Source organism: Aquila chrysaetos, chromosome 11 (genome assembly GCF_900496995.4).
Source record: "Aquila chrysaetos chrysaetos chromosome 11, bAquChr1.4, whole genome shotgun sequence".
Lineage (NCBI taxonomy): Eukaryota > Metazoa > Chordata > Aves > Accipitriformes > Accipitridae > Aquila > Aquila chrysaetos.
The window spans coordinates 968,922-981,601 of NC_044014.1; the positions used below are offsets into that span (position 1 = coordinate 968,922).

At 41.2% G+C, this 12,680-nt stretch overlaps 1 protein-coding gene and 1 long non-coding RNA gene across 8 annotated transcripts in view; one reads left to right on the top strand and one right to left on the bottom strand.

The window, feature by feature from the left end:
• The first annotated feature begins 185 nt into the window (after nt 1-185).
• On the top strand, nt 186-1,195 carry LOC121233622. The gene is made up of 2 exons (XR_005933503.1): nt 186-365; nt 635-1,195. It is a non-coding gene; the product is annotated as an uncharacterized LOC121233622 (long non-coding RNA).
• Nucleotides 1,196-5,851: 4,656 nt separating this feature from the next.
• Nucleotides 5,852-12,680, bottom strand: part of PPP2R2D (protein phosphatase 2 regulatory subunit Bdelta) — a 31,484-nt gene continuing 24,655 nt past the window's right edge. For all 7 annotated transcript variants that reach the window (XM_030029785.2, XM_030029787.1, XM_041127124.1 and 4 more), the window contains 4 exons: nt 12,077-12,241; nt 10,441-10,610; nt 10,259-10,350; nt 5,852-8,010 (listed from right to left, as the gene is read on the bottom strand). In XM_030029785.2, coding sequence (XP_029885645.1) covers nt 7,731-8,010; nt 10,259-10,350; nt 10,441-10,610; nt 12,077-12,241 — 707 coding nt within the window. In that variant the 3' untranslated portion in view covers nt 5,852-7,730. The remainder of the gene's footprint in view (nt 8,011-10,258; nt 10,351-10,440; nt 10,611-12,076; nt 12,242-12,680) is intronic.

The following is a 12,680-nucleotide window of genomic DNA, read 5'->3' on the forward strand; positions in this document are numbered from 1 at the left end:
AAGGAAGATTCACAGCAACAGTTAAAGGCATTTTAGGATTATGCTGAAGTAATACTCACCTGAATACTCCTATCTGCATTGCAAAGTTAGTTGTATGAAAGGTTAGTTGTATGAAAGTATCTGTTGTGAATAAAGGAACTACATCGGTTCTTTGTTCTTTTCTCCTTTCTCTTTTTAAACACAGAAGCAAAGAAATCCTGTGTGGACAGGAAGAGAATTGCCACCCTAAAAGACCTGCAAAGTAGGCGTTCATTAACTTCCTTGCAGTAGCTGGAACTCCAAGCCCAGGCTCCTGCGTGAGGCTAAAAGCGAAAGTTGGATCAGAAACAGCCAGAGCGTATCCTCTCCTTGGCAAACTGGAACAGGTGAATGCCAGCCTGAACTTTCGTGTTAGGCTTTCATGTCCTGTGTAACTGTTACCACAGATTACGGTAGTAAAATGAAAAAAATGTTCTGTATATGTAAACCATGTTACTTATTTGCATATTTATCATTACCAGCACCTTGACAAGTGGTATATCTATTACCTCTCATAGCTGCTAAGAAAACATTTCTAATTTACATTGCTGCTTTGCTTTGAAATGAGAAGTGATTTATGTTATAGTGTCCCCTATTATTATTATTATTCCATCAGCTCCACCATCCCTTGGGATCATGCCCATGGGTATCATGCAGAGGGGTAGATCAGCCTTTACAACGTGGGTCTTGTGCAGTGTGGTACCCTGCCCAGCAGGTCATTGCAGCCCAGAAAACCCCTCACTCGTTGTTGGACGTTCACTAAAATTGCTGTGGTCAAACTGGAGCAAGCGAAAGCAAACAGTGCAAGACAGGAACGGGGAGAAGGAGGGCGGCAGAAAAGTCATCTCAGTCTCTTGTTCCACAGACCTTTGCAGACAGTCAACTTTTTCAGCTTAGGCACAATGAACAAGGGTTTTAGAGGTAGTTACACATTTCATCCTTACTCATTCTTAATTTACATTGGTTTTAATTAGAATTACATGCATAATCATCTCTGAGGATCTGATCCTATGTCCTTGATCTTGCAGGGGATGAATATAGTTTCAGCAGCTTTTTCAGAGTGCATGTGCAGGTGCATGATAATTTTCCTAAAGCTATCAAGCAGAAATAGTTTGTCCATTTTCAGTTATCACAGAAAGTTGAAGGTAATAAATATAGATACTTGTTTTGTGGATAATCTGGACTGTGATTCTCTATATTTCATCAAGAACGCAGCAGCAAGGTGTACTCAGGGGTGCTAACGCTGTACTTGGGTAGTGGAGCGCTGACTACGCAAGTATCATACAGCCATTAGCACTCTGTTTATCCATATTTTTAGGATCATCAGTCAGAAAACCTCACATTCAACCCACTCTCCACCATATTTCTATGACATGCCCAAGGTGATGATTACCCATTTCAGAAAAAACAATGTGTGAAACACCTAGAAGAACATCAGACAGTCAACGTCTGTATCAGAGGTTTGTGCTTATGGCGGCAACTTCTTAGGCTGCCCTGATCCAAGCTGAACCACTGTATATGTAATAATTATTTTTAACATGATGGAAAGAAGCAAAGTTAATTAAAAAAACCCCAAACCCTAGTCATCATGGTGCATTTAAACTATTGGACATAATTATCCAATTATTGGTCAAGGCATTCTTACAGAGCTACATCAGTTTTCTGTGGTCAAATGTCAGCCTTTTGCCTTTGTGTCTTCAACATTGATTTCTGTAATAGATGCCTCATACAAATTTCACAGTTATCAATTTTTTAAAACAGCTTTAAAGTGCACAGGCTTTGCTAAAGCCATGGAAGCAGTGGACAACTAGTCCAAAAGAAATACAAATGCTAAAAGAAATGGCCCAGTACTGCCTTAATATGCTAGATATTGACAAAATCTGCACTGAAGACTTCAAGCTGTTTGATCCTTACACTTCATACCAGGGGAAATGGAAAATTCAGTCAATTTTGCAACTAAACTTATTTTCTTTAAAAAAATAAGAGGTCACAGCATAAAGTTTTTTTTAAGTACATTTTAAGCACAGCACAGTTCCAGTCCAAGGAGCTTTATCTTTTTAGAGACACACGAATGAATATAACTCGTCATAACTCATTTAACAAACCTCACTCCCAGTTGTGCTTCCCGCTGTGGACCCAAGGTGTCGGCGCAGCTCCCTCCACCTTCCCTGGGGAGGGTCCCCTTCGCAGGGGTCACCCCCCCACTGCGGGCAGACCTAGCCCAAAGGACAGACAGGAGGACACCAGCCACAGGCACAGGGTAGGAAGCTCGGGCTGGCACAGCAGAGCTTCAGCAGGAGCACAGGCTTGCAGGAGGCAGCCAGCCCTATTCAAAGCTGAGCTTGTCATGGTCTGTTTGACTGCTTTCAGGCTTAGCAGGCTCATGACAGCAGCAGCCAGCTCAGGGCACACCGAAGGCTTGTGTACTTTTGCGCAAGAAATACGGTCAGTGAAACTGTGGTATTAAAAACTTACCAAATATGAAAAGAAAGTCACGAGAGAATTGTTATGGATCCCAGCATTTTCTAGAGTCCCATGCAGGTATCACCAAAGGCTCTCAAGAAACCTGCAGCAGAAACCTGTTCTTGCTCCAGAGCAGCAATCAGTTCGTTGCAGTCTTAAAGCATTTTCTCTACCTGGGTTTAAAGCTTTGCATTTCAGTGTGCTTTGCTCTACTAGTGGAAAGTAATCCTCAGCAGCAACGAGCAGAGTCAGAGGCCAAGCTGACAGCTCTGGGACACGTGGGATGCATCGCACACACTATTTATAACTGCAAAGGAGGCTGTGAGGAAGGCCAGTGTCTGGGTAAGCTCAACGTACAAGGGCCTCCATCAAGAGCTGGCAAAGGTAAAGAGAGAAGCTGAGCTCTAAGACTGAAGCTTTCAAGGATGCTACAACAGAGGGCATTTGCTGCAAAACCAGTTTCTGTTCTCTGCAGACTCCTCACACCCCACAGTTTGCACGGAGGTGGAGGTTTCTGTCCAGGAGCCACTTATGAACACCGCCCGGAGTGGCACAGACCCCCAGCCCAGGGAGAGCTCCGCAGCGCAAGAGCTGCCTCCTCCCAAGCGTCCCCCAGCAGCCAGACCCCAGCGGACCTTCAGCTGTTCCCCCGTTAGCAGCTCAGCCAAACGCAGACGCTTGTCTGCTCAAATGAGCCTGTGAAGATCATACTCATCAAGGCTTAACATAGCTTCTTACCACCAGTTTTGTAAGCACCACCAGAGCTTGGATCAAATTTGGTGTAAGGCAGGAAAAGACCTTTACATCAAAAGTGAGTTAATGGGACACCGATGGCCGCAGCCACCTGCGCGTCCACGCGCTGCCCAGCGCTCAGCATCGACAAAGAGCCACACGCACGTTTGCTCTGAGTTACAGCTTGCTCTTTGGAGCGGCTTGGACACCACGTCACCATCACTCGCATCAGGGAAGAGTCAGGCTGGTTCCTCTTACCCAGCCTGGTGAGCGCGGGGCCCCTTCTGCCCATCAAAAACCCTGGATGCAAAGAACAGGACAACAAACCCCCAAGTATTCTATCTACAGCTGATGAACAAATTTGCATCACACTGAGCAGATGGAAGACTGGCCCTCCCTTTCCCCCTAGCCCCTCCAGCGTAAGCCCCTTGCTGGCTCCTGTGCCGTCTGCGAGGGGAGGGATGCAGCAGCAGCCATCTCACTGCATTTTAATTCCCTAAATGTTCACCTGAAGTACGTGTTGTGAATTCGGACATTGGGGGTTCCTGCTCCTGGCTGCAGGCCGTCAGCACAGCTGGATACCCAGTGGCTGCTGGGTTATTAATTCCTGCTCACAAGGCAACGCTTGCTCATCTTCCCAGGTCCCATCTGTGGAGATGGGGGATCGTCCCCCAACCCAAACACTGGCCTCCATAGAGCTGCTGCCAGAGCCGCTCCAACAGCCAGGAGCTGGAAACAGTTTGAGAGAAAAAAAAACCCCAAACCCACCACGCCAGGTTTTATTTGGTGATGCAGGGGTAATCATGGGCATAGGAAAATATTGCTCACCCCCCTTCTGTAATTCCAGGACCGGGCAGTTCCATGGGAAAGTCCTTGCACGCCTGCCAGGGAGTCTGAAAGGTGACTTCATTTCTAGATACAGCCTTTGGGCAGGGTACAGAACAAAGACCTTTGGTCAAAAGCTCGACAGAAACAATTTCTCTGACTTTGGAGCCTAAAAATAGTGTTCTAGCACATAATACATGAAACACCAGATTAGTCTGGAGGATGGCCACCTCACAGGAGAGATCACAGACCGCACAGAACCATGCCCTGTGTAGCTCACAGTCACGAATGTCCCTGTTCTCCAACCGCCAGGAGGGAGCCTGGGCAAGGGCTGGAGAGCTCCCTCACCCCCTCCTGATTTCCTCTCCCTGGGAAATTAGAAGTACAAATTAAGTGCCTGGACTCTAAGGAAGCACATTTTATTTCATCAGGTTGTAAAATGTGTTTCAGCTGTCCTTCAGCCACACACAGCACCTCTCACCACCTTCAGTCTCGGCACATCGACAGCCACCGGCGCAGGGGCAGGAGCTGATCCCCGGACGCGCCGATTCCAGGTCCTGCTTTTCAGAAACCACTGTGCGTCAGTGCCGAAGCCCCCAGCCCTCGGCAGAGCCCCCAGGGCTGTATTTATACACCCCCCCCCCCCCCCCCCCTTCTTACTTTACTTCACCTTCCCAACATGTTTTTTCTGGAGTCACTCGGCATTTCCATGAGGAAGTCTCTCTCAATCTGTGTGTGTTTGTGCTCAGTGTAAAATGACAATGGAATTCAGAGTTTAATCTTAAATCCCATTCCTGCAATTTCCAAACCCATCCCCGAGAGGAAGCAGCAGACCTTTGAGAGGGTGGTTCATCTTCTCCCAACACTTTTTCATCCTGTAACCGGTGATTACAGTTACCACAGATGCCCACTTTCTGCTCATTAAACAACAACTACGCTGATTTAAAACACATGCACAAGCTTTGTGAAGCGAGGATTACGTACAAAACTCTCCCTCAGGTTTACAGAAACTGCCTCCGATACGCAGTGCTCACTTCAGCCCTTGTTAACTGGGCATTAAGGATTCATCGTACCAAAGGAAGTGGCTTTAAAAACACGTTTCAAAAAATCTTACCTCTAATTTCTAGTACAGACAACTTCTGCTCTCCTCAGTTATTTCCTCAAAAACAGCTGAGGCCTGCAGTTACCTTGCTGCTAGGAAATACTTGCAGAACAGGGGATCTGTGTGTTGTACATAGCGCACAGCCTGTCAGAAGGCGCCCGTAGGGGTTTTTCACATGTGGAAGCCCCGCGCTGCATCTCTAACACAAGATCCCTGCCACGCGTTACCGACAAGATGCTCCATCTCCTGGAAGTCAACCGTTCGGGGTATCGCATGTGCGAGTAGCGCAATGCTCTTGAACTGGTCCCAGAAGTCAAGGGTGGTTTGGGGCAAGTATCTGAAAAAACAGTAATTTTATCGAATGGACAATAAAATCTGGGTTTAGATAAAAAGAAATGATAAAAATTTCATGAATCATCAAAAACTATTTAATTGAAAGTGGTACAAGCAAATCATGTTTTATATAATAGAAGATTTCATCATATCCTTTTTCTTTTTACTCATATTCCACTTACATTTGCTGAAAAAATAGATCAAAAATAGACAGCACTAATATATTCACTGAATATGAACAGACAACTTTCTGAGTTAGAGGTATGACCATTCAAAAACTAATCATTTAAAATGGAAATACAAACAATCTTCAGGTTGGCTCATTTGGCCAATTACCTAACAAACGGAAGAAAAAGTTGTCAAAATACACAGAGCAAGTCCAGGTAAACATTTAAAATTTATTAAACTTTTTGGTCAAAATAATTGAACAAGTATGTACAATCCCATTGTATTAGCTCTATTATGTATTTTAGGAACAAGGTCAAATCTAACACTTTAGTGACCCAGAAGTTCCACATTTCAAGATTTTCAAATAGTGTCACAACCAATATACAGTATAAGGTTTTTTTTTAATTTAAACTTTATTTGTAGAACCTCAAAGTTAGTTGTACTTACTAGCTTACCGTGAACAAGAGTGGCACTCTATGGACATTGATCGGGAGGGTAAGAACAGAGACATTTTGCTCTTACATATGCAGATCTGATTCCATAATCATAATACACCTTCATTTTAAGAAAAATGGAGTGTAAACCACACTTCTGTATTGCCTCTGGGAAGCTCAGGGGATCTTGTTTTTCAGCAAGAATTTCTAATTTGCAGGCACATTTCATAGAGTGTAATGTCTAGCTACTCGATGCTACTAAAACGTGCTGCAACAGCTTCAGGAACAGTTTCTCACCCAGGCTAGTCTAGGGTGAAGAGAAGGTTGATGCATTTTAGGCCTCTTCGGAGGAGGCGGGGGGGGGAAGTACCTAAGGCTTAAAAAAAAAAAAAAAAAAAAAAAAAAGTGAGCAAGAACAGAGTTACAACAACCGCAGTTAACACCAGCTCGTGGCCTCAGTGTTTTCCCACATCTTGGTGTTAAAGTTGGAACATGCCCAAGTCTATTAAGCTGCGTTGCTGCTTGGCATAATCAAGAAAGGTTTTTTTTCTTTGCTGGCTTGAACTGCAATCTGAAATACAATATATTATGCCAAATATTTAAAATAAACTATATCTTCATGACAAATACTAAAAAGGTTAAAAAACATAATGCACATAAGGTATGTCTCTATCTAACATTGAGAGGCATCAGATAAACTGAATTTTTATCTTCAAAGAAGAAAATCTGTTCAGTGTTTTGTTTTCCCTTCTGTGCAAGGTGGTCACTTTCTATTAAGGCTGTGGATGTCATTATACTAACCTTTTCAATCTCCTACTTGGTACACAGATAGTGTTACAAGAAAACCAGTGCAACTTAAACTAAATGACAATTTCATGGAAACTCTAAATTTAGAATTTGAAATACTACACAAAAAAGTTTGTATTAGTCTGCCAAAAATCAATGTTTTGGGGCAAACATTGTCAAATCTGCCCATCAGGGTTATTTTGCACAATCTCAGTACATGCAATAAAAAAATAAAAAGACTGAATACATACCTTCAGATTTAAAAACAGTTTTTATAGTTTGTTATTTTATTAAGTGGTTTACACCAGAAGGTGTGGTTATAGATACAGTTGGTGAGTAAATATTCATGGAAACCTGTCTACGAACCCAACTCAAGACCTACCTAAGTGCTCAAAGGTAAAAACACCTAAGCCTAGATACAGGCCAGAGGAGGAATGTTTACAGGCATTAAGCACAATATATGTTTTGAAAGGCCCAAATATTACAGCAGAGAAAGAGCGCGAGAGATAGAAATTACATTTTTATGACAATTTTTCTTCTTGGGTGTTAAATTTTTGGTCTATAAACTGGAAAGGAAGGCTCAGACTTAAATAAATACATTTGTTTTGAGTATTGGCCTTTTGAGCACTGTCCATCAATTCTGCCTCTAGAGGGTTTCTCCCAGAAAATTGCAACTGACGTTCCCTACCCCCACCGAAGGCAGAACTACACCATGAACTCAAAAACCAGGCCAGATCCTCTCCTTTATCTAAAGGGAAGTAAGTGCATCAATGTTCTTCACTGGTAGGACAACAAGGCCTTCTCTTTTACAGATAAACAAATGAGCTTAACTATGCAAGACGACGACTCTGTCCTCAAGTAAGTCATCTTTAGTTAATTTTGTCCTGGAATATATACAAATTATTGGTGGCAGCTACAGCAATGATGTTCTCCATGGGATGCCATGCTGTATGAAGAATCTTCTTGTTGAAGTCCAGACTGTCAACGCTTATTTCATCCTTCTTTCTTTTACCACCTGTACACACTTTACGTGGCTTTAAGATGGCACGAGGTTTGCTGCTCTCCCTGGATGCTTCTAGAGTGATATCCCGTCGCGTGTTTCGGTCAAACATTCTAAAGAAGTTGTTGTAAGATCCAGTCATGATAGCACTGTTTAAAAGCAGAAGAAAGGCAAATCTTACTAGGTTTCCAGAAATAGTATTCAACCCCCTCCTTATCCCTCTTACGCACAAGCTGACTATCAGACCAACTTCACGACCAGTATGTGGCATTACACTCTCTTCCTCTCTGATGTATACCTTTGCTCAATTCCGTCTGGACTTCAGCACTGCTTCCACTCCACCACTTTCTCTTCCCCTGGTTCCCACCTCCTGCCACCAGCACTCAGCAGCAGTCTTATGCTTTGTTCATCTTAATGTGAGCAAAGCGGGTTTTCCCGTTGCTACTCTATCCTTTTATCCTGCGGCAACAAAAGTCATGGTGGAAGCAAAGCCATTGTAAACTGCTTCATTACCACAAATGAAAGTGCCTGCCTTTGCCCTGTGCACGTGTTGACCATGAGCACGCCAATGGATTAATTACAAAAATTTGTCTTGAATCAGTAAAAGAAGCCCCTTGTGCAAATGTCTGATGCAGCCCTGCAGAAACAATTCCGGGTTTCTGTACAGTACCAAATTTGCTTTTGAACAAGGCAGAGAAAAATTTGCATCTGAAAATGCTTTCATGTATCTAACTTCCAAAGAACAGCTTGTTTGTAGCTTTCAAAAAATATGCCTGAAATTGAGGCTGAATTGGTCATTATTTTCCGTATTGAACACTTATCTCTACCACTTGAAACTGAAAAGCCACTTCCCACAAGGCAGAAGTCCCACAGATTGTTAAAACTGCAGGCACCTCACCCTTGTCGTCTTATTTGCTGATACGCATTGTCTTTGTGGCATTAAAAAATTAATGACTCGGAGGAGAATGAGATACTATTACCACAACATATACCACTCAGATTGTACTAGAAAATGCACTGAGTGGAATATTTTTTTCTTTTTCAAAGGGAGGTGACCATCACAACTTCCATGACAACTTATGTTCGTATAATATGTTCAAATGAGATGACCTTGCTTTGACCGTTTCTCCCTCCCCCCGTCCTCCAAAAAGACTGACTGGGGTTGCTTGAAAAGAAAAAAACCAAACCACATAGAAATAAGGGTCAGTTTCTTTGCATTTTAGCTTAGTGAAAAACATACACCACTTCTTTTATGCATTTTATGTTAGATACTGTAAATATTGCTAGCAATTTTTTTTTTTGTAAACTGACACAGTAATTCTCCCCTCGATAACTCAAAGCCAATTGCAACCTCAGCCACTTGCAACCTGGTATTTAGAGTAACCAATTTTCTTTAATATTGTTTACTTAAATTAGTATGCAAGTGGCATGTAGCAGTACATGCAATCTCAACTAACATTGCAATAGCAACGTAGGTAGGTTTCACTTCCTTTGCTGACTCCTGTGCACAGCTTATGAGATTTGACTTCCCTGATCACTGTCCCCATCTAAACTATGTGATGGATCTTTTCTTCTTCCAATATTTGACAGACTTAGGCCAAAGCTTGTTTCACAGGCTGATCCTGTTACCATCAAATCAAAACTGATACCTTTTCACTGAACAGTTTGCAAGCATTTGGTAGCAGACAAGTCACTGTTTTAGGTATTTCAGATATCTTCACAAACCTTCCACAAAAGAAATAAGAATCCCCAAGGCAAGCCAAGACAAAGCATGCAGTTATAAGATCCAGATCTGCCACAATCTTATCCATGGTTTCTGAAAGCATTTTAACAGGTAGCTAATATTACCATCGCTAGTGACAGGAAACATACACCATTTGTGCCAATATACGTAGCTTTGCTATCTGATTATAACGCTTGACAACCTGGAGGCAAGACATATTTCTACTGTTTGCAACAAATATGAGGGATTATCTAACACAGTTTTATCTTCTTTAGCCTACAGAAAACATGGAAAGAAGATTCAATTTACAAGACACAATGCATGTTCTTATATACACTTTAAAAATGAAACCGAGTCACATTTTCATGGCTTGAAATGGCCAGTCTTGACTATATAAAACTTCAACAACAATTCATATTAGAAGCAAACTGACACACAAAAGCATATTCCACTTCTGCAACTGGAGGGTGGAGGATTGAAGAATGAAGTCTTTTTTTTTTTTTCCAAAAAACCAAACCCACACACAAAAACCCCCCAACAAACCCAGTTGATTTGAATGCAGCTAATTACATCCTTAAAGTTAAGTACTGCTTATGGCTTTCAAGACTGGAAACCAAATTCTTAATGCTGAAGGAAAAATAAAAAACCAAACCAAAACAAACCCTCCAACTTACCTATCAGAACCGTTCCAGCAGCATTCAAATTTGTCAAAGATGCAGTCATTTTCGTAAAGGGAACAAAGCTTGCTTCGAAGATACTCATGAACCTGTTTGGAACATTTACATTGGTATTAGATATAAAGAAAAAGGAAGAAAAGGGGAAAGGAGGGATATTTAAGAAAACTTGAACACCATACTTGATATGTCTCTACAGGCCTGTTTTCCATATTGAGATCCCACACTTTAACAGAAAGGTAGTCTCTTGTCATCATGTATCGACCACTGTGACTGAATTTTACATCAGATATCGATGATATTATTTCTGAAAAAAATGATCTGCTGCTAGGATCCTCAGGTTCTTCAAAAACTGTAGATAGAAGACACAATTACAAATGAAACCAACACCAAGTTTTACAGCTTTGAACAGTTTTCGATACTTGGAAAGTTTTAAATCAATATACTAGTTTCTTTTTAAAGAAAGTTGCTCTTAAATACTTTTTAGAAATAATCTCTTTTTAAACAATGTTATGCTCTTAGGCATCTAGCAATCTGATGACTATTGCCAACAGTCTCAGCCGGAGCATAGCATCAGCAAACTACAATTCACAGGTCTTAGGGATGAATCAGAGAAAAAAAGCTAAAACACAACCCATGGGTATGGTAAACTTTGCAACTGATCTACAAATCATGTTGAAGAAGAGCAGATGAAAACATCAACATCCCAAACACAGTATCTTAATGCATGACCCAGGCATTTTGAGACTACCGTACAACATAATTTTCTTTAGATCTGAACAGAAGTTGTACAACACAACCTGCTGAAATGAAGTATTAGTATCTACACTTGAAATGCAATTTGTATGGTTTTAGAAAGCAGATAAAGAAATGCATTATTTAAATTGAAGAGTCAATCTTTGAAATCAATGTTTCATGACACAAGCTACCCAGAACTATTTATTTCATTTTTGAATAGACCTCTTTTAACAGGATGTTATTCAGTCACAAGCAGTTAAAAAATAAAGTGCTTCTAAGTAATTTAATGCAACACTAAGTCAAATAGATGAAGCGGCTTAGCATTCTACATTTCCCATTGCACAAATATTTCCTTCCACCAACAAGAAAACCTTATCTGCACTATAGAAAGCTTACCTGCAAATATCAGTACGGTATATCACCCCACAGGGCTAGTAATACTAATAAACCACAACTATTACAGTAGCGAACAAGAAACAAGAGGCTGCGTGCAAGGCACAGGCAGTTATCCTTATGACTTCAACAGAAAAGCTTTCCTCACCTACGTAAGTTTACGTGGCTCAGCAGACCAACGAGCATTCACCTTTCACCCCTGCAAACTCGCTTCAAACACAGAGCATATTCTTAAGAATTAATTCTATCCTAGGAGCTGCAAATGGTCACGAAGTAAATGGATTCTGGCAGCATCAGCCCAGTTTCTAATGCACAAAGGTGAATAAACTGCCCTAAACTGGCATTTGATAAGCAGATACCTTTGAGAAGCACCAAGACTGAGTCTGGACAGAAGACAGGTCTCACTGGTGCCAAAAGCACTTGTTCCCATCAGTTTATGATGCATAAATGGGTAAACAGGAGCAGAGTCAGATCGTCAATTGTCTCATGCTACACTTCTGCTTGTTGAGGGCCTAGAACAAGACAATTAAAATGTTCCATTCTACAAAACTACCACCCCTTACCTTGTATGCTCTTTACCAATAAGCAGAACTTGGTATGTTTATTTACAAGCAGAACACCTATACACTCTATCTTGCATGAAAACAAAGGGAGAAACCCATAAACCAAAGATGCATCCTAACTTACATTTTGAATGCCTATCACAGAGGGCTGAAGAACGCATGTCACAGAGTCGAATAGTTCCTTTGCTACTACTATAGACAAACACGTTACAGTGATGAGGGTGGAACTCTGCAGCAGTAATCACTTCTGTCAGCTCCTCCATGTTAGCAGGCTTAATATCTACAATATCTGGGAAGGTTTTTGTAAAGGCATGTAACATTTCACATTCAAATCACTTCTAGCAGATAATTATTGAAAAATGTTAAAAATACCATGTAGAAAACTAGGGCAAGATCTTAATTTCCACTGTGTGCAATCTACACAAACTAAAGTGACCTGAGTAGATTAAAAAAAAAAAAACCAATAATTTTTACAGATCAACTTTAACAGATGCTAGAAATAATTTAAGACTCCTCTCAAGCCTCCTTCTTAATGCTTCCTACTGAACACTGAATATACTTCATCTATTTACCTAAAGCTTTAGAAAACTTGCATATGTCCTATTTAATATTCATTATTTCTGCAACTTTTATTTTACTGCAGATTTGCCAATGTAGGACATACTACTAGTTTTGGATACACAGGCTTGCAAAAAGATTTGAAAAATATTTCTGCAGTTAATGATATC